A 20,678-nucleotide genomic window follows, 5' to 3' on the forward strand; every position below is an offset into this window, starting at 1 on the left:
CCAAAACGTATGGTTTTGGTTGTAACACTGGCAGAAGACACGTCCCTGGCGATTGTGGAGGTGCCGGTCCAGCGTCACCTTCCTCCTCCCTGCTCCAGCCCGGAGAAGCTCCTTCGCTGCCCGGCCCCAGCGCTGGCACCGTTGCGCCTTCTTAGCGCTGCTGTACCAGGGCCAGCGAGGAATGGTGTGCATATATTCAGGTTGCCTTGGCCAGCAGCTTTTTCACCTTGTTTCCTTTCATTCAGACTCTGTGTCTTCTGGGCAGGGAAATGGCGATTTCCAAAGCGTGCATTTTCTTCCAATGTTGCATTTTCTTCAGCGACACACAGTCGCCACGGAAAAGCCCCAAAGCACACTGAAGCAGAACTGAAGTGGCCACTATGAGCTGAGAAATACATTCATAGTAAAAAACCCCAACTGCCAGGGAGCAATAGGTCTGTACAGTGGTACGGCGACGTTCAGCGACACCCGGCAACGGAGCAGCAGGCCAGCGAGCGTCAGCAGGGCGCAGGGGGTACCAGGCTCCTGGCCCTCGCAGGAAAGGCTGCGAGCACAGCGATTAACGGTGAAAGCATCGCCTGCCGAGCCCGCCGCACTCGCGTGTCCGCCCGGGGCCTCTCGTCCCGGGCACAGGACGACCTTTGGGTTGGCACCGGCTGACAAAGGAGGATTTAACTAAAATGGCATCTTGGGGAAGGGCTTCAGAACTCAACACCCACGAAACATCCCCACGGGTAATGAGTAAGTGTCAGCGTGACGCTGGCTTTATGAAAGAAAAAGCATTTCTTTGCTGAAATTAGCTAGGAAACGTGATCTTGTTTACTGCATTTCTGACAAAAATGGTTGTTTTTTGCTCAGGCTATAAATCTTTGCCTCATGTAGGGTTATAAAGTTTAAAATTTATGAGCAGTCAGATTAAAAATAGAAGCAGGTCAACACGAGTGCTTCTGAAACACTGCGCATCAAAACACGTAGCTGACAGCTCGGCGGACCCTTACTTCCGAGTTCAACGAACAAGCAGGAGCTTGAAACAGAGGAGGCAGCGCGGAGCCGCGGCAGCCCTGCGCCTCTGCCGCCGTGGAGCCCCGCGCCGCCCGGCTCGCGCCTGCTAGCTCGCCTTCGGCGCCCAAGGGGACCTCATCTGGCCTGGCTCGTGAAAGCGTACGGCCCAGAGTCAGGAACGCAGCGCGACACACGCTCAGGCTCGCTGAGTACGCGTGAGAAAGAAGAGGCCGCTTCCCAATTTGCTAGTTCTCCGGAGCTGATTTCAGACCTGCCGTCCTGGCTAGGAACGGCAGACAGCAAGAGAGGACAGAAGAACAACCAGCATCCCATTTAGAGTTACAATAATCAAGAAAACAGGCACCGGTCACTGTAAACGCATTACCATTAACACGTTTTCTATCATGTCGGACTATCAAGCAGGACACGGGGCACTCGGGACGCGTGCGGCTGGACAACAATAACCACAACCTCTCGTAGGGGCTCGAGGCAGAGGAAACGCAGAAGAACAGCTCCCTCACACTTAATTAACCTTTCCTGCTGCAATGAGAACATCAAACAACTTTAGTGTCACTAATATGCTAACAGAGAGAAAAAAACCCAAACATTGATACAAGAACGAAATACAACAAAAGTCAACCTTTCCTGACAACCTCCAGGAGCACCGGAGGAAGCTGACAACAGCGGTATGCCTGGGTTATCTGCAGCAAGCAGGCAAATTTGAATTTCATTTTCTTCTTTTTTGTACTATGCATAGAGGCAGATAACTCCGTTTAAAAGAGTAACACTGTTAGAGGCAGATTGTAATCTCCAGGGCACACGTTGTGATAGCACATTTCACCGAGCAATGCTGCAACTAAGTAACAAGTCTGATTTTCCATATCAAATACTCTGGAGTGTTCCTTTTGCAGGACGTGAACCCCTGACCCCCTAAAACAACTTCAAAAGCTTTGCCAACATTACAGTTATATTTCAGAGATAGAGTATTTCTCAGCTTTAAAAGGAAAAGTGATTAAAGGAAAATACTTTCATTCAGCTTGAACTAGCTGCATAAAATGTTTATAGAAGTTACTTTCCACAGAAATTTAGTGCCACACAAAGCTCAAGTCTAGTTGCAGAAAGCAAGTTGTTTTTTTTTAAAAAAAAAAAAAAATCCGCTTGCAATCCTAAATGCTTGCCAAAATAAGCTATCCTGGAAAACTGGACACCTACAGACGAGGAACTTATCGCCCTGAAGGTAACAGCAAAGAGGACAATATTTTAACCTATTACCTTTCAAAACATTAATTCGCACAGGTTACAAGCTAACAGTTCTGCATAAAGAAGTCCTCTGCTTACATGAAGAAAAGTAGATGTAAAGATGGCCCCCAATCTTACAAAAACTCACTATTCTTTCCATAAAATCCTTAGCTTCTTTGCTGAAATTACTTGCACATGTGAAAATTGGCAACAGTCACGCTAGCAGCTCTTGTGTGTGCACTGATGTCCTCTAGCAATGGGATCTAGACTGGTAAATTCATTACATCATTTAGACTATAATCCAATATATGCTCTGGTTGCAGTAGAGCAAAGACTTAATTTGCAGCTTTATGCAGAAGGCAGGTTTGGTCTTGGGTTGGTCAGAACTGTATAACTGGCATCTTTTCAATTAGTTTCCACTTGGGGGGAAAAACAAAAATTCGCTATTCTTATAATTAAAAAAAAAGGGGGAAAATATTTTGCGTCAACCCCAAATTCTCTCCCTAACATAAAAGATTTTCCTCTGTTTTTATGTTTTTAACCCTTTTTAATGTCCTTCTCTCATATTATATTCTAGCCCATTTTTAAAGAAAAACGCTTTTGAAATGGGGGAAAAAAAGCCAAAAACTGCAAGAGATTTCCCAATGAAATATGTCCTTTAGAAAGGTTTTCAATTTTAAAGTGTGAGGAGGAATTTGCACTGCTCACCATGTTCAAAACAGTTTTATGAAGAGTGTGCTGAACTCCTTCTGTAGCAAACTTACTATAAGTCAAAAAAAAAAAAAATCCTCTTATCTCTGGAGTTCAACCCAATCTTCCCGGTCGACAGAAATCAGGCCCTTAGGAGCATTCTTGGTAAAGGAAACACTGAATTTCTCTTCATAGGTTCAATAAAGAATGGCATTGTATTGTGCTCCTGAAGATGATAACATGGTAGCAATGGAACAAATATTTTCCTGATTGTGGGGAGGTCTTTGTAAGCATGTATGTGGGGCAAGCAATCTGTAGCCTTCTCCTTTCCAAAAAATACCCAATTGAAACTATATACCAAGCCAACTGCCTATCTTTACCTCTAAGGAAGCTTTCTGCAACTCTTGCTCAGTCTCCTACACAAGTAAATCTGTAGCAACTCAGAACAGCTCAAGCTTTCCTCTTGCAAGCTCAAGTCATTTCCCACAAGCTAATACGATTTGAAAGATGGGGCTGTTTCCAATAGAAGATTGTGGATGAGCAGAGACTTCTATTAGGATTTAGAGGCACCAACACAAACTTAAAATAGAGGGCCTCTGAAGCTGAAATTTTACATTTATATTGTGCTTGGATCAATGCCTGTGATTTGATTCTGCCAGAAGCAGATGCAGCGTCTTGAGGTGGAAAGGATTCTGCAGGTTAAATCTCCACTTCTTCAGACTATGGAACAATTACCAATGGCCCCTCTTGAAAGCAGCTCAGTCAGTTATAAGCAACTACCATTTATTAACACAAGCTGGAAGTTATACCTATAGTATGGGGCAACATGTGCATAATAAATCACGAGCTGTAGCCACCAAAATGATTCACCAGAAGAACCAGTTTTACATTTGCTGCTAGAAAAATGCAAATAAGCTAGTGCTTTCTGCATGTTACCATGCCAATGTCCTTCCAGTGATAGGTTTTTGTTTTCCAACAGATCAGCATCTCAATCAACATGCACTACTCGGGCTTTGTTTCAAATTACACCCTTTTTGGTAAGTACTGTTTGTAAAGCAAGTAATTTTAAAAATATCCCCCCAAATGACTTTCTCACAAAAATATTTACTGCATATTGCATTTCATGCTATAAAACCCTTTGAAAGTAGGCAGTCTGCTTACCATAAAATGTCAGCTGTCCTCGTGCTACGTTTTTCCCTCTCACATTTTCAGCTACACACTCATAGAGTCCAGTATCTTCCTGCTGAAAATTTGGGATTTCAAGAACTCCACTCGATCTGTGTCTCCTGGCTTTTCTGGGTATTTGTTTCCCATCTGCTCTCCTCCAGCTAATAGTAGGAACTGGGCTAAATGAGAAGAATACGGCAAAATAAGACTCACAATAAAAGCTGTGTCCTTTTACCGACTATTAACACATGCTTAGAAAAGAAGAAAATAGCTTCTAATAACAATCTATGCTGCCAACTACAAATTCAGTCTCTAGACAAACTACAGTTTCACTTGGAAATATGGACTGTAATCTTGATCCAGCAGCAAAACTAACTTCAACTACCACTCAAGAGAAAGAGGACCCTGTTGACGATAGCCAGCCTTTCATGACGCCTGAGAAACAGGTACTGAAGGAAGACTAGGAGGTGGCACCCTCCTCTGAAACACTTTCAGAAATGCTCCACTGCTTTTCTTAATCCTCTCACCTGATAACCAAACAACAGCTTGCAATTTTGTACTTCTCATATTTTCCTTTGGAAGTGAGAGAAGGCTAATTTGTTTCTCCATATTCTTGAGCCTGGGCCCATCTGAAGTGAAATACAATGGGAATCAATTTGGGTCACAGCTCAGAGTCTTATCCTGATACCCACTTGACCAATCAACTTAATTCTGTTTCACAGTTGACAATGATGAAAACATGGTAAGTCTAAAGTCTCTGCCAAGGTCTAGGGCAATTTTATTGTGGGTACTGCGTGTATACAAATATGTATTTATACCACTGGTGTGTCACTCGCACAGTCTATCTTAAAAGCAGGAAACTCTATTATAAGCATGCTGCTTCCACAAAGTTGAGGTCTGGTAGCTGCTGTGATAAGCCCATTTTCCTGCCAATCCTGTACATTCACCTTAGTAGTGTTGCCAATATTTACTCTAGTAACAAGAGGGATGTTTTAAGTGTTGCCTCAGAACAAGACACATGGGCATATCTTTACAAAGTAAGTTGCATCTCTTCTCGAGAGAGAGATTAAATTTTTGGTGAGCAAAGTCCCCACTCTAAGTCCTTTCTCTGTAAGAAATGCTAGGAAAAAAAAATAGCACCTGCCAGGTAACATGAATGATTATGAATCCAGTGAACTCTACCATATAGCACTATAAAATGGAGTGAGCTGAAGTAATAATAATGGACCAGAACTTACTTTCCCAAGGCAAAGCACTCCAGTTTCACTGTTGTTCCTTTTGCAGAGGCAACTGTTTCTGGAAACTGTACTTCTATTTTTGGCTCATACTCTCCCATCACCCCTGTGAACATAAAATAGATGCTAAAGCTTGGCTGATTTTTTGCAATAAATTCGCAAGTGTTCCTGCACTAATGCAGAGCTGTTCTATACATCATTACTTGCCCAATTAATCCATTCATTTTAAACACAGCCTGTCTCTAACAACCATGTACTGTAAGCTCTTTTCCCATTTATTGCCAGAAGAAAATTTGAACCACCACTCCATACCATCTGCCAAAGATTTAAATTTCTCTGTTACTTTTTGCTTTTGAATATTCAGGATTTTTGCAGGTAATCTGTAAAATAAGGAAAGTAATAATAAGGCAGGTTCACCACCTTTTAGAAATTGAAATGCGGAACAAATAGCCATTAGAAAAAGTTTTAAGAGCACTGGAGCTAATTAAAGTTTCCATTAACTTCAAGAATTTAGATGTTTAGAGATCATATACTCTTTGGCTAATTTCTTTATCTTTTACTGCCCCAGTAAATCACCTTTTGTGGCAGTTTCTTTATGAAATTGTGTTTAAAAATTTGTGCACATAAAAAGGCCATTACACTCATGATAAATTGCTATATTTCTAGTCACTGTACTGTCTTAAAACCAGTACATATAATTTCACCAAGAGTGATTATCAGCTAATTGATGATTGCAGTTTAAATCTTAACTACATAGCGCGTCCTGGATGCTTGCCAAGCGGAGGAACACGACCGGCTTCCTGGCTGCTGCCAGGGGATGCAGCACTGCTCGTCTGGAAGCGGGAGCAACGCCGGCTCAAACCCGGTGAATGCTATTAGTATGCACAAATGCACAGATCAGACAGCCTGTGTTCACAGAGATATTCAGGCTCTACCAGAAAATTAGGTGCCTTTATGTAGCCTACGACTGCAACAGCGCTTTGTGTCTCTCACTTCTTTCCAGAAAGTGCTGCATGATTTGCAAGTTTAGAGGTAGCATAAGAGCTTTTTGCTTTACTTCTCACATTAGGAGTTTCACAGTTAAAAATGCTCAGTGTGAGGCTTACATCAGATCTATCTTTACTTGCTGACCTCCAGATTACCTGTTCCGGTGCAATAAGCGGTTACGTCGCTGTTCTTCAACGCATTTCTTTCAAATAAGCATTGCTATTAGACTCTATGAAGAGTAGTTGCTGCACAAAAATCACTCATCCAAACGAGAAACATTCATTAAGGATATGAATACTCTCTCTCCACACACACACACATCCTGGCAAGCACGTATCCCAGGAACCTCATCAGTCAGTATCCTACACTTCGGCATTATGCGAAGAAAAATTACGGGGCCCAACGCTCGTTAGCTCTTTGCACATTAACACTGTGGTCCGCAAGGGCTGCTAGTGCCAGTTCCATCAAGCTAATAGAAAATCCTCTCTGTTCACTCGATTGTGACTCGCCAATCTTCGCAATCTCAACTAAATTTCTCTGGACTTCATGCTGATTGTTTACTGGGAGAGCTTCAGCCAAAACAAGAAATAGCTCTAGCTATTCCCAAGAATAGGCTGTGTGGGAATGGTTGGGAACAGCAGCATTGTTTTGCTGATACTCAAATTTACTGAGACGCTTTCTCAAAGGGGTATTCCCATGGTCTGCAACGAGGATCGCAGATTTGAGAGCGGAAGAGCTTCCAAACATACAAGGGGCTTCCCATGAAAGTTTAACCAGATTTAACCTATTTACTTGCTGTGGAAGAGGCTACCTTTCAAACAATCTATGATCAAATGCTCAGTGGAGACTTGCTTAGAGAGACTACACTGGAGGTGACACATCAAGGCAAGCTGCAGAGGCCACAACTGAGCAAGCAAAGCAAGAGAGACAAAAAAAGGGGACAACTGAGGACAGTGTCACTGCCCCTGGCCCCAGGGCTCCTGCCTCACTGCCTAGCAGGGGCCAACTGCACCCTATCGTCTAAAACGGTCCCTAAAAAGCTAACAAGAACCAGGAGGGAAGAAGTCACAATTCTTGCTCACTTTCCACTCCTAAAGCAGTAACTCAGTCCCCCCATGAAAAGTAGGCTGTAAAGTATCATTTGACACTAACAGGCTGTTTAGGAAATTAAGGCAAGATGTATTATTAATACTTCACATACCCAACAGATTAGAAGACAGGAGTGAGGAATAGGAGGAAGGAAAAAAAACTGCTTTTTTTTTTTTTTTTTTTTTTTTTTGTCTTCCCTTTCTTCATTCATTTCCCATTTCTTGCCTGGGGCTGTAGTGGAAAATTCTCATCCCAGTGGTGACAAATCCCCAAACCAAATGAAGGCTGCCTGACACAGCTGAAAATTGGATACAGTCACCATCTTACCCACAGCCCTGCAGCTCTGGAAACCTGCTTGCTCTCACAGCTAGGAAATCCAACAGCTGTTTTACTAGCATTACTACAGCCTCCAGCCACTTAAGAATCAGCAACAGTACCCAGAAAAATCACACAGCTCCCAGGGGAATTATAAACCTACCTACCCACGTGCCTACATGGGGTAGGCTGCAAGCCTTGTCTTCTTCGCTTCGCAGGAAAAGTGCGAGTGCAGCAGAGGCACCTCCGCACAGCGCCCAAGGCCCCTGCTCGCAGCCAGCCCTTACCTCTCCTGCCGCTCCTCGGGCGGTTCAGCGCCTCGTGACTCACCAGCGCAGGTGGAGAGAACGAGGGGCAACCCAAGAGGCTCACACAGGGTCTGCAGCTTGGAGAACGCTTCCACGGTCACCACACATTAGATGTTTGAGCTTAGAGGCTTTCATATTTGTTTCCCAGTTTCAAGGCTTAAAAATGTGGGTTTGGGTAGAAGTCCTAGGAACTGTGAAGCAAGCTAATTTGTCCGAGGAGATGATACGCCTTTCCTGACAGCACCTGCGAGACGTTAAAGTTTAATTGGCCCACACAGCTGGTGCCGATGGTATTTTTATTCCAAGTCTATTTTGGTTCTTTCCTACTATTACTGCTTTAATTTGATGTAAAAATCTGAAGCGCTTTCCAAAGAGAAGCGAGGCACTGCAGAGCAGGCGCCTGGGAGCCCCAGGGCCGGCGGCTGAGCTTCGCTCCTCGCCCGGCACCGCGTCCCCCGGGCCTCTCCGGAGGCAAGCTGCCGAGACCGCAGCCTGAGCTCGCCCGCCCGGCTCCCACCGAGGCCCCAGAGCAGGGATCGCTCCTTCTCTTCGGCGCTGTATGCATTTAATGATTCGTTGTCCTTCCCAGCAGGAAAATCCCACGCAGTGCAGGGAGCTGTTTTTCCGCAGAGGGAAGCACCAGTCCGCCCTGGCTCCGGTCAGACCAGAACCGGCAATCCCAGCTGAAACCCAAACCGTAACTCAGAGCACCTTTTCCCCCTTTATACTTCAACATTTCTGTGATGTGAAAGAGGTGGAGGAGAAGGAAAGAGGCTTCTGTGGGAAAACCATGCAAATGCAGAAAATTTACACTGCTGCTGTGCAACAGGGAGAATAAAATCCAGGAGAGTGCGACCTGGCTCAAAATAGCTGAACAGACTATAATTCTACTCTCTTCCCAACACAACGTCTTTCGCCGGGTGTAATTCCTGGAGCCCTGCATTGGAAGACACGTGTACACCTCAAGAGCACAAATCCCAAAGGACAGACGTGCACTTTCAGGGACCGCTGCACTCCTACGAGTACTGTGCTTAAACCTGTCCCGGCAAAGCACGACACACATACTTACCATTGCAAATGCTGCCAGCTGCAGAGACCAAAATATTTAAATGAGGTCTAGTTAAATGCATTTGTAGGAGGGAATTTTTAAGATGGACAGAGGAAAAACATCTTTTTCCTAGCACATAATATACTTTGCACATCATATTTATCATCATCAGATAACCTCTGTCTGCACAAATAGAGAGTCTGGGCTAATATTGACCAAGGCAGCTGTCTCAGCACACTCTGCTCCCACCACCATTCCTATACCCCTTAAGAGATTTATGTCCCCAAGGAGAAAACGCTGTCTGAGGATAAGTAATGGGATAAGAGGCACCTTCTGTTTCCACAATACAGCAACAGGAAAGAAAACTTGATTTCTGTCACCAAGAGAATGTTGCAAACTATCGCTTGCAAAAAGTCGCTACAAACAACATCAGGAGATGTATAACTCTGGAGCCTCGCAACTAAAAACAAGCCAATGAGAGGCATAAAAGGCACAGGTGGGGAATGCAGTATGTCTGAGCATTTGGATTTCACTCTGTATACCTGTATCTTCTCCTTTCACAAGCTATGGCTCAAGAGGCTGGCATTTTGAAGCAAGCAGAGCTTTAAGAAAACACACATACAAAAAGGGCATTTTATCAGAATGGTTACATACAAGTAAACCCGTGACAAGATGGTAGATATTCAACATAAAAAATCTGAGTGATTCATGACTCTATGTAGAAAAATTGCTGCCATAATTTTAAAAAGAAATGAAAAAAAAAAGAAAAAAAGAAAAGACACCTCAGAGGATTCTCACAGGACAGAAATCAGCATGCAAAGCGCAGTCCTACAAACCTGGCAAATACAGCCCGCCAGCAACACCGAGGGCAGAGCCCCGCCGCCGCTGAGCGGCGCACGCCGCACTCCGTGCCCGGAAGGCCCCGCGGGAAGCACCAGGCCTCCATCACCACCCGGCTGGGACAAACCTCAACTCAGTGGGAGAGACACGGTAGGAATTTGTTTCCATTTGACTCTCTAATTGAAAGTAAATGGAATGGGAACATTAACTGTTGACGAACTAGCCTCCCAGTCAGCTAATTTAAGGATAGAGCGCTGTGAAGAAAATAACGTGTCATATAGATTGCGATATACTGGACATGTCAAATATGCAGACAAATGACAAACACGACCCATCTGCAGTGGAAACACACATGCGCCTGGCACGCTCTTCTTGTTCACACTTGTGGAGCTTCTCACAAGCATGATAGCATGTTATATTCAGATTTTATAGGATTACTCTATGGAGGTAAAAAATTGAGATCCAGAAATTTTTAAAAACATTATTGCATGCGATATGCATGCAATTATACATGCAATTATTAGTGCAAGCCTAATTTAAAATGCACATGTAGCAGATACTACAGCCCCTTCCTGCTTAACGCACGAGCAGGGGAGCGTCCCTGCGAACCACCTCCAGCCAGCAACCGGGGGCTGCAAAGAAAGCTGAGCGCGGGCTGAGGGAGGCTGTGCGGGCACGGAGCCGCGGCGCCTGCCTGGCCACTGGCCGTCACCTTTGGAAACGCAAGCGCTCCTCCAGCTGGGTTTTGATAAACGGAAGCAATTCCAGCTAGGAAAGCTTTGTACAAAAGTACTGTCAATTTAATACTTACAAATATTTCTTCTTCAACACTGAAAATGTTAATACGGGATGAATTTAAATGCTCCTCTTTTTCCTCCATACACTAGACAACTTATTCTGGACTCGCAGGACAGAATTTACTGCCATTTAAACTACTGACACGGTGCTTACTGCAACACAGTCTCCTGTACATAAATGAGAACTGAGCTGGCATGTGGAAAAGGGGCCGTGTTCACTCCTCAGCCCAGGGTGGACACTTCCTCACTACCTACAGTCTTCCGCATCCACCGGCGGTGGGAATCATGCTGACACGAAGGGGACCGCTGTGTGCGGGAGGCTGCCAGCAAGGAACCCACAGGCTGCAGGGGAGGAACTTGTGGAAAACGCCGCTAGGTGCCAATGGCTCATCTTCGAGGAGCCGTTCTAATAACGCATTTCTATTTCTGGAACAAATGTCCTAAATGGTATCCTTTAAACAGACACTGCAAATTAACATGCAAATTTATTTTTCTTATCTACTCAAAAATGCCTATGATACCAATCAATTCTCTGTATAAATTTAGAAATCCTCTTTTGGTTTCTTTCCACTTTTTTCTTTTATTCCACAGACTACTAAAAATAGCGTTAACTCTGCTGAGAAATACAGCCTGTGCTAATAGTTACTGAAACAACAAAGTGCTTTTGTTCACTTTCAGGTTACAAAAAACAAGCAAAACTACAGTCTATCCAAACTCTTAAAATCTGCTTTGTTTCCTGTCTTTGGTCAAGTGTCCCCAGGTTTTCCTTTTATAATTACTGCCTGTTATTGCACTGCTATTGCCAGCGGTGCAGCAACTTCCCCTCCGGCATCACTAAAAACACCAGTGTCTGCGACTGAGCCACAGCTGAATTAAAGGTTCTCAGTGAATCTTTGTGAACTCCAGACAGAAATATTTCAGTCCGCTGCTTAATCTTTGCGTGACAGCCGGTTAAAGAAGACCCAGTGCCCTCTCCCAGGCCCGCCGCGCTGCCGAGCCGCTGAACCTACCGTCGTTCCGGAGGACGAGGGGCGTCGGGGGGCCCAGCACCCGGCTGTTCGTCACCGCGTTCGTCACCACGCACGTGTAGTTGCCCACGTCCGAAGCCTCCACCTTGGCGATGTACAAATTCCCCGTCTCTTGCGAAACGAAGCGACGATTATCCTGGTGCACAAACGACGGGTACTCGTTGAAGATCCACGCGTAACTCAGCTCTGCAAGCACAGGGGGCGACAGGCATCAGGGCGGGCGGGCGGGCGGCCGCGGCGCGCGGGCGGGCGGCCCGGCCCGGGCCCCGGCCCCGGCCCCGGCCGGCCGCTCTCCACCTGACCTTTCCTCTTCCCTCTCGTTAGGCAAAGCAGGTCTGTCACAGCTCACGGAAGCCAGAGGCGCTTGTACTGCACAAGCTCCCCTCGTTATGGCTACAAACACGACACTCCTGAGCCTGCACGTGGGTCCAACACCTCCACTCTTCCCGGAAGGCTGTCCAATCCAGAAAATGGATTTTATAAGCCCCTTTCTGTCACAAACATTTCAACCTTTCCGACTTTTCCTGTTCCCCCCCCCCCCCTTTGAAGACAGTTTGGAGGAGCATCTGCCAGGCCGCACTACCACACACTGTGCATTTTATTCCCTTGGAATTTCTGAAACAGCAAGAAACTGAACACTAAATTAAACAGATATAATCTTCTATGTGACTAATTAGATAATACTCTGTGTTTTATAACGCATCTTTGGAAGTTATTTGAGCAATAAAAAATGACAGAGACACATGCTGCAAGTGCTTGTAGAGTTTATAAGTGGGGTTAATACAATATAACCTTATTATATTTGCCTAAGACTAATGCCCAAACACACTGAAAACACTTGAAGAACTACAGTGAGTAAAGATTGCTGCAGTTTTCTAAGGGAACACTAATTATCCTAAAAAGCATATCCATAGTTAAATACTCTAATGAGTCATAACTGTAATTGACCTCAACTACCATTAGGCACTTTTGAAAATATATTCTGCCCTCATGTCCCACTGTTTACACATTTAAGAGGCTGAATGCAGATTGTTGGCTTTTATTTATTTATTTTTAACAACAGGATTATAAAATATCTGCTTAGACTTTTAGGAAGATATGATAATTATGTTTATGTGGGAATATCTAATCATCATATTTACACATGTGCATCTAATTATAAGTAACCTCATGCTGATGTCAAGAGGATACTCAGCGCAAACAAGGTAGCACTTCTCAGCTGGCTTATTATTTTGTCCAAGTAGTTAATTTTTTTTTTAATTTACTCTTGGTGAACAATTAACTTGCTCCTCCAGAAGCATCCAGCAATAGGCAAATAACCATTACTCCTCTGGAATGCATCTACCTGCGACTGCACCTTTACACAGCAAGTTTCTACTAAAATCCCCCAAACTCTGTAACACTATTGTATTTTCCTCTGACCATGGAACAGTGAATTAACCACACCTTCCTCACAAACACACAGCACCAGAAGGGACTTTCTGGATCGCCAGTCGCTGCCCTACCCCGTTCTTCCCCCCGATGCACTAGCTTGCATAGTGTCATTAATAAACACGTTGCAGAAGAAAGCTTTTTGACTCCTACTTTTCTACCAGAAGATAGTATTACTTTAACCGTTAAGAACCCTCTAATTTCCACGCTAAATATTTCATAATTAGTTTACACCCATGTATTTCTGAGCTGATGATTCCTTTAAGTTAAGAAGTTCTTGCCTCTTGGCTGGTAAGAGCAATCAAGAGCTCTGTGCAAACTGCTTTGTCAGCTCTTCTGTCTTCATTTTTAAGAGAGGCTTTCCAATCTTGTCAATATGGTACATCATATTCAAAAAGTCTGGAAAATCTGCATCATTTGAGTTGAGCACTAGGTTAGAAACCTTGGGTAAGCACGGCACAAGAGAGGAGGCAAATGTGAAGCCGTGCAACACTAAGGAAGTCTGATCAGAGAGAGCACGGAAAGGTGACGGTCTTGGATTCTTTCACGCCGAAGAACCAGCCCAGGCAGAACTCAAGGGGCCCCATTTTGAGAGTGCAAAACCTCAAAACCTCCCCTGAAGCTGTCTTCAGATTATACTAATTTTAGCTACACAATGCTGAGGAACCTCAGATCAAAATCTTGGACATAATAAAGGACTGATGTTAAATAACTCTGCTTTCCTTCCACTGCAACAAAATAATTGTCCACAAAGTTACAACTGCCTGAATTACATAGCCTTAGATATTAAGAACAGTCCACTATTGCTATATATTTAAAACTGGATAATTCTCTCTTACCACGGGACTTATGAAAGGCAAAGTATGGGAAATAAAGCAGACTGGAATATCTAGAAGTGCATTTGCTTGTGTAGCAACATGTAAATAAATACTGCATCATGCTCACTTTGATTTCCTTGGAGATCTTAGTGCAATATTTATGGGTTTTCAAACTTGACAGATTTCTTTTGATAAGGTTTCACACACTAATTTCTCTGTAAGTAATAGACAGTTCACATCCCATAGGCAATTTGTTACAACTGTGTAAACAGACACTTAAAATACGGAGACAGCTTTTGGTGACTTGGAGTGATTGAAATGTTTACAGAAGTTATAGAAAAGGAGTTTTCCACTACAAAGAATGAATAGTAACAAAAAAAATCATGGTTCTCTAATTATACATTAAACTATACAACCTTGAGGAGTGTATTACAAACTTCTTTCTAATTTGGGTCCCTTTTCATGTGATTTTACTTAATTTATAGTGCTTTTAATTTCCCCTTTAAAGCACATTCAACTAGGTCTCTCAAACACAGAACGCTGTCTGCAGACTTCTGAGCATACTTGCAATTTGTAAAAGCGAGTCTAAACTCCACCAGCTGCAATCCCACTGACAACAGCAAAGACTCTGCCTTGTCACCCACCGCAGAGCTGTACCTTACACTTCCAGACTCCACTTCATTGCTCTGATGGTCTAGATTTTCATGATAGCTCAGAATGAGAAGACTCCTGAGTGGCAGATCTTCACTTCTGTAATGAGTACGCGCAATGACAGGAGGATAAAGAAGTTGCTTGTAAATGTTCGGTGGTAGGAGATTCACAGGTAGTCTCTGCACCCTGTGTTACAGAGCCCCTCAAACCATCACCAGATGGAAGACATTAAAATCCCCAAACGACTACATGAAGAGCTTCCTTCTTCTCTCCAAACCCTTGCTGATGGGTGACACACACATGGATACTTGCAACACCCATGCTCAGCACAGTCATGGCATGCTCATCACCAGAAGAAGGAGAACAGATTTTCTTTTGTCAAAAGAGCACACATTTCTGCACACAAGATACTAGGAATTGCTCTTGGAGTCTACAGCAACAAAGCCAAGATGACAAAGAGAGGGAATAGCATGTTACGCTCCGTCCCATCACTGACATACTGCAAGAGAGGCTACAGAAAAGTCAAGTTTGCGGAGAGAGCAGGGAAGGAAAAGGTGGGGAGCACGTTGTGCTGGTAACAGAAGCTCAGTTCAGCTTTGGTTGAAAAGAAGGACATGGACATACAGAGTCGTAATCACACTATGTGAACCAGAGCAGTTCACTGCACACTGCAGGTAAAAATATGTTGCAGTGGTTACTGCTAACCTCTTCTCCAAGCTCCTTCCCCTGCCCCCTGGTAGAGGCTTTCTAAAATGTTCAATCAAATGGGGATAGCACGGTGCATTTCCCATTAGTATTTCCGCCGCCAGATCTGTGATGTGCAGAAGAGCGTGGCAGACGGCAGCAGACGCAGCGACCCCGGCACGCACCCCGGGACCCCCCGGCAGCCAAGCCCCACTCACTCAGGCTGCTCTTCGTGAAACTGCACATCCCACCGAGATCCGCGCGGCAGCAGCACACGGAGACAGAAGCCCTTTTCTTCGCTGCTTTTACCCCCTTCAGAAACTGCCACAGCAGTTGCTGCCGTGGGCATCGCGCTGACCTCCACGAAGCCTGGGCTACCTCCGTGTCGCAGGAGCAAGCACACGGACCACAAACACAGGCGAAGAACGCGTTAACAGCTACCGTGCAGTTAAAACCGGAGCCTGAGGCCGCTGCCGCTACTGCGTGCCTAAATACAAGTCATGGCTGACAAAAATTTAGACTAGGACAGTTGCCATCAATGCTAGCAACTAAGAAAAAGATCAATTATTTAAGCCATCTGAATACAGATTTTGGAGTTTAAAGTATGCATTAAAATTTTTCTTACAGTCCAGATATGCTACCTTCTTCCCAAGACCTTCTTTGCAACGGCAGTGATGGATAAACCTCAGCATCCTGCCGCAGGAGGATCCTGGGTTTGGATTTCCATGTTCAAATTCCTTCATTTTTTCTGAAGTATTTAGGCTAAACTCTATTAAATAAAGTAGTAAAGTCCCCCAAGTTTGATTTCCGGAATATTTCTGCTCAAGAAGAAATACTGTAAATTTTGAACCTTAAATGATACCAAGTTGTGAAAAAATGTTACTGAAAATTGAACAGGAATTCTACTGTGAGTAATTATTATAATTAGACCATATGATTTACCAAAATAATATTCTCTGGTCTTTTTTTTGTCACGTGCATGTTGTTTTTCACTTTGTCCTTGCCTTAAAGAACAAGAAACTCTTTTCTGGATTCTCTTTTTTAAACTCTTTTCCATAAAGATAGGGCTACCACTTAAAAATGTCTCTGTGGCTATTATGGGAAAAGCTATTAAAACATCATAATTATAGTTACCATAAAACTGAATGGAACAGTGAAATTTTGAAATTAATATTAGGAAAAAGAGTGGGATCATCTATCATTTTTAATAAGAACAGTGTGGTACAATACACTGTATTAGTTTTTACAGGCTTTACTGAAAGTTACAGAGATTAATCCAATCATTAATGATTCCTATAATTTATGTATTATTACCTACTATGTCATTCTCAACAAGCTGAGCAGGCGAGAACTGCTATTCAGCGTGAAACAAAAGAATTGCAGCACTTCCTGTAAATGGTGATGTGTAAGAAATATGCTTCATTACACGTGGCAAAAAACAGATAGGAAAATGAAGTTACAAGAAAAAAAAACAACCTTCCCTTTAACCCAAAGCAATAGCAATGACAATTTGTAGCAGCGCAGCGGTTTGGAACAGCAGTCCCTAATTCCGAGGCATTTTGAAAGGAAAGGTGGAGTTCATCCTAACACGCTATAAGAAACGACCACTCAGACACGGCGAACGCTGCTCTGGGAGTGAGGCTTGCGCTCTTCTTGATCACGTACTTCCACAGAATTACTACTGCTATTTTATTTTGCAAACGTGATTTTATTTTAAATAGGGGAATTGCTCGAGTTTTACTATCTATTTAATTCCATACCTCTGCTTTTGCCTGTCACAGATGAGCTGCTTTTGGGTACAAGAGACAGCAACAGTGAAGTCACGAAGAAGTTTCCTTTGAGGAAAGCTATTTGCTTCAGCCCTCGGCTACTGCAGCGCAACCGAGGTTAACACGGCCGGCAGCAAGGAAACGAACCCCGCATTCTCATCTGCAAGCTTGCGCGATTGCTCGGGGAGCGGCAGCACTGTCTCTTCTGGCTCCACTCTGCGTAGCCTCGCATGGGCTCTGCGCGCTGCCAGGCCATGTGCACGGTGGGGCCGTGTGCGCCGAGAACAGGGCTGACTGCACGGCTGGGCACGCTGCAGGGCCGTGCATGCTGCGGGGCCGTGCATGCTGTGGGGCCATGCATGCTGCGGGGCCGTGCACACTGCAGGGCTGTGCATGCTGTGGGGCCATGCACGCTGCGGGGCTGTGCGTGCTCTGGGGCCGTGCACGCTGTGGGGCTGTGCATGCTCTGGGGCCGTGCATGCTGCGGGGCCGTGCACGCTGCGGGGCCGTGCATGCTGCGGGGCCGTGCATGCTGTGGGGCCGTGCATGCTGTGGGGCCGTGCATGCTGCGGGGCCGTGCATGCTCTGGGGCCGTGCACGCTGCGGGACCGTGCACGCTGCAGGGCTGTGCGTGCTCTGGGGCCGCGTACGCTGCGGGGCTGCGCGCTCTGTGGGGCCAGGCACGCTGCGGGGCCACACGCTCTGTGGGGCTGGGCTCCTCACATTGCATCAACTGCAAACGCAGCAACCTCCCCTGCTGGCTTGGGCAGAAGGAAACAGCTTTTTGCCAGTCTTCATCATACTCTGAAATCTCTTTAATCTTTGAAAAGTAGGCTAAGTCTCAGAGCTATTGAAATAGTCTGGCTGCATGAGTATGCAATCAAACGGAGTGGGCAAAGTCAAGTAACACGCTCATCTCTTTGAAAAATCACCCGGACGGGAGCCGTGGCGAGAGCGACAGCGGGCAGCTCGCGGCTCCAGCCAGGGGCCCGCGGGGCCGTCGCAGCACGAGGGCGGCGGCTGGCGTGGCGAGGAGCCGCTGCGGGCGCCGCCGCCGCTGCCCGCGCGCTCGCCCCTCCTCGCGGCGCGGCTGCCGTGCGTCGCAACGCGGCCCCCCAGAGCGGGGCCGGGCGGCGGCGGGTCCCAGCCCCGCGCGCGGGCCATGCCGCGTGGCCACCCCGCGCCTCGCACCGCTACGTTTCGGCGCGCTATAAAAGCGCAAGTACAGACAAAACCAACATGGAAAAGTTGGGCTACAGCAGGTTCTCTCTCATGTGCATCTCCTCGGCCTGCAGCAAAGCCGGGCGCGAGGCTCATCTGCAAAAGCCCCCAAGCGCGTACGAAGCACGTCACGCCTAGGTCGAGGCAGGCTGATCGCGCCGAGGGTACGTACCCGGGCTGGCGTTTTGCGACTGCCTGCAGTGGATCGAGGCTCTGTTGATAGTAACGTATAAACTCCAGGAAGACTGCTTTTCGTGAACAGGTTTTTTTAAACTCTGCTTCCGTTTCTTGGTATGCAAATTTCTCAAGAGGCACTAACAGATTACTTTGGTAGTCACGGCAAATTTGGGGAATGAGAAAGTGTATCTGATGATCTGCTGAGTGTCCTGTGAGTTCATTTGCATTCTCACGTTGCTTACTAAATTTTGCTGACTGCTCGTAGGGGACACTCATAATTTCACTGGGCTTTGATTGCTTAATCAACATCCTTAGCCCTATGAATAACATAGTAAGAGCTGAAAAGGAGGCTTAATGCATGACAACATGCTGTCTGAGAGCGCAGCGAGAACGGGAAAACAAAGGATTACCATGGAAATACAAATCTCTAGCATTACATGCAATGTTCTTTGCCTTACCTGTAACCCTTAAACTCCTTTCCACCTACACCAACTGTGTATCTACAACTCCGCAGTGCAATCTCTGGAGTTTCCTTGAAGACTTTGCATTCTTTTCCAATTTTATTGTAACAGTAGAGCTGCATGAATTAGGCAGTGCACACATTGCTTTTGAGCCTAGCCTGTTCCACTGCCCCAGTAGTACTCTGAATCAATTTGTTTTCTTTCTTAAATAACTGCAGAAGAATGCAAAGGAATTGACACGGATGCAAAAATTAGTCAGTAATTCTTCCCTTCTTCCCTCTGACTCTGCTCTGCACTCTCCATCACACAAGGCTGGTCAGCTAAGTAACACCACTGCTTCTGCACCCTGAATCCAAGCTTTAACAAAAAGAACACTGAACATGATTAATCGGAAGTTAATAACATGTTTTTGGAAGAGCAATCACGTATGGAGAAGCGGAGAGCACAGCCACCCGGTAGTCAACCAGCCAGCCACTGGCAAACAGGCTATCCTTGTCAGAGAGCACGCGAAGTAAGAAAACGTGTGTCCTTTACTAACATTAGTGAGCCAGGCTGCATAATTTCCTGTACTACACGTAGCAGGGTATGAAATAGTCACTGTTCAATATGGTCGGTGACTGACCAAGACTCGGGCATCTTAAACATTGGAGCATTTGCCAACATTATCTAGGGAATGGTTGCTATTTTCCTAAGACCTTTCTTCGTACCACTGGCCTTGCAGAACAAAGCCATCAGTTTTTACCAGCTTAGCAAGTACTTCTGCGATAGTGAGAGAAACGCCCTGTTATTTAGGAGTTTTGCTTGAAACTGTGTTAATTTGTAGCTGCTATGGGAAATATCACTCCCACATGACATACTCCTTGGAACCGATACAACCAGCCAGATCAGAATCCAAACAGGATTCGTGAGGTTTTAAAGCACTAAGGGAAGGGGGTTAATACGACGGGAATCACAAAGATATGGAACCACTGAAGAAACGACTAGACCGTGCGAGGCCATCTCGATCAACTGTAACTACGACTTCTCCGAGGGGGTTCGAACTTTTTCTTAAAAATTGCCAGCAACAACGTTTTACAGCTTCTCTGTAGAGTCATAACAGGGCTTAACACAACAAAAGCGAAGCAGCACTACACTGCAGGCTGCATTCCTCTCATCTCCTAAAAACGTACTAATGGTACCTGCAAGTGGCCCCTTTCCAGATCACGAGGAATACCTGTCCTTGAAAATGTAACGTGTCTGTGTGTGTGTTGGTGCTGCTTATGGCCACAAAGCAGCTGTGTATATATGTACACATTTATGCATAAAAAATGCACGCATACACTTTCTAATGCTACCTGTTTTCCACACCACTTTCATTAATGAGCAATGCAAATGTACGAATTGATGGCATGTGCATTAATGAGCTGAAAGTGCGTAAGAACGGGGCGAACGTGCAGATCAGCCAAGGTCTGTGTCAGAATCATGCCTCGGGTCATCCTTACAGGAACGACACCAGGGGTTCGCCACGGGCGCAGCACTGTGGCTGCTTCCCGACTCCTCAGCCCCCCGCTCACCAAACGGCCCACTATGAGAGCCTGGCACCTGGGTAATTACAAAGGGGAGAGGTCTTCATTACCTGAAGTTCGATCAATAATTGCCTTTATCTGTTGCATCTCCATTTTTCTGTATCTCTAAAATAGTTAAATATTTGATGGCTGTACATAATTGACCTAGCTTATCTC

General features: G+C 45.3%; 1 protein-coding gene across 8 annotated transcripts in view; it reads right to left on the minus strand.

Moving 5' to 3' along the window:
* The window catches only part of LOC134145559 (contactin-4), a 368,498-nt gene that overhangs the window by 77,900 nt on the left and 269,920 nt on the right, over positions 1-20,678 (minus strand). For all 8 annotated transcript variants that reach the window (XM_062585142.1, XM_062585140.1, XM_062585137.1 and 5 more), the window contains 3 exons: positions 11,728-11,931; positions 5,337-5,439; positions 4,093-4,277 (listed from right to left, as the gene is read on the minus strand). In XM_062585142.1, the coding sequence (XP_062441126.1) occupies positions 4,093-4,277; positions 5,337-5,439; positions 11,728-11,931 (492 nt within the window). The remainder of the gene's footprint in view (positions 1-4,092; positions 4,278-5,336; positions 5,440-11,727; positions 11,932-20,678) is intronic.

This window comes from Rhea pennata, chromosome 12, assembly GCF_028389875.1.
Source record: "Rhea pennata isolate bPtePen1 chromosome 12, bPtePen1.pri, whole genome shotgun sequence".
NCBI classification, from domain to species: Eukaryota; Metazoa; Chordata; class Aves; order Rheiformes; family Rheidae; genus Rhea; species Rhea pennata.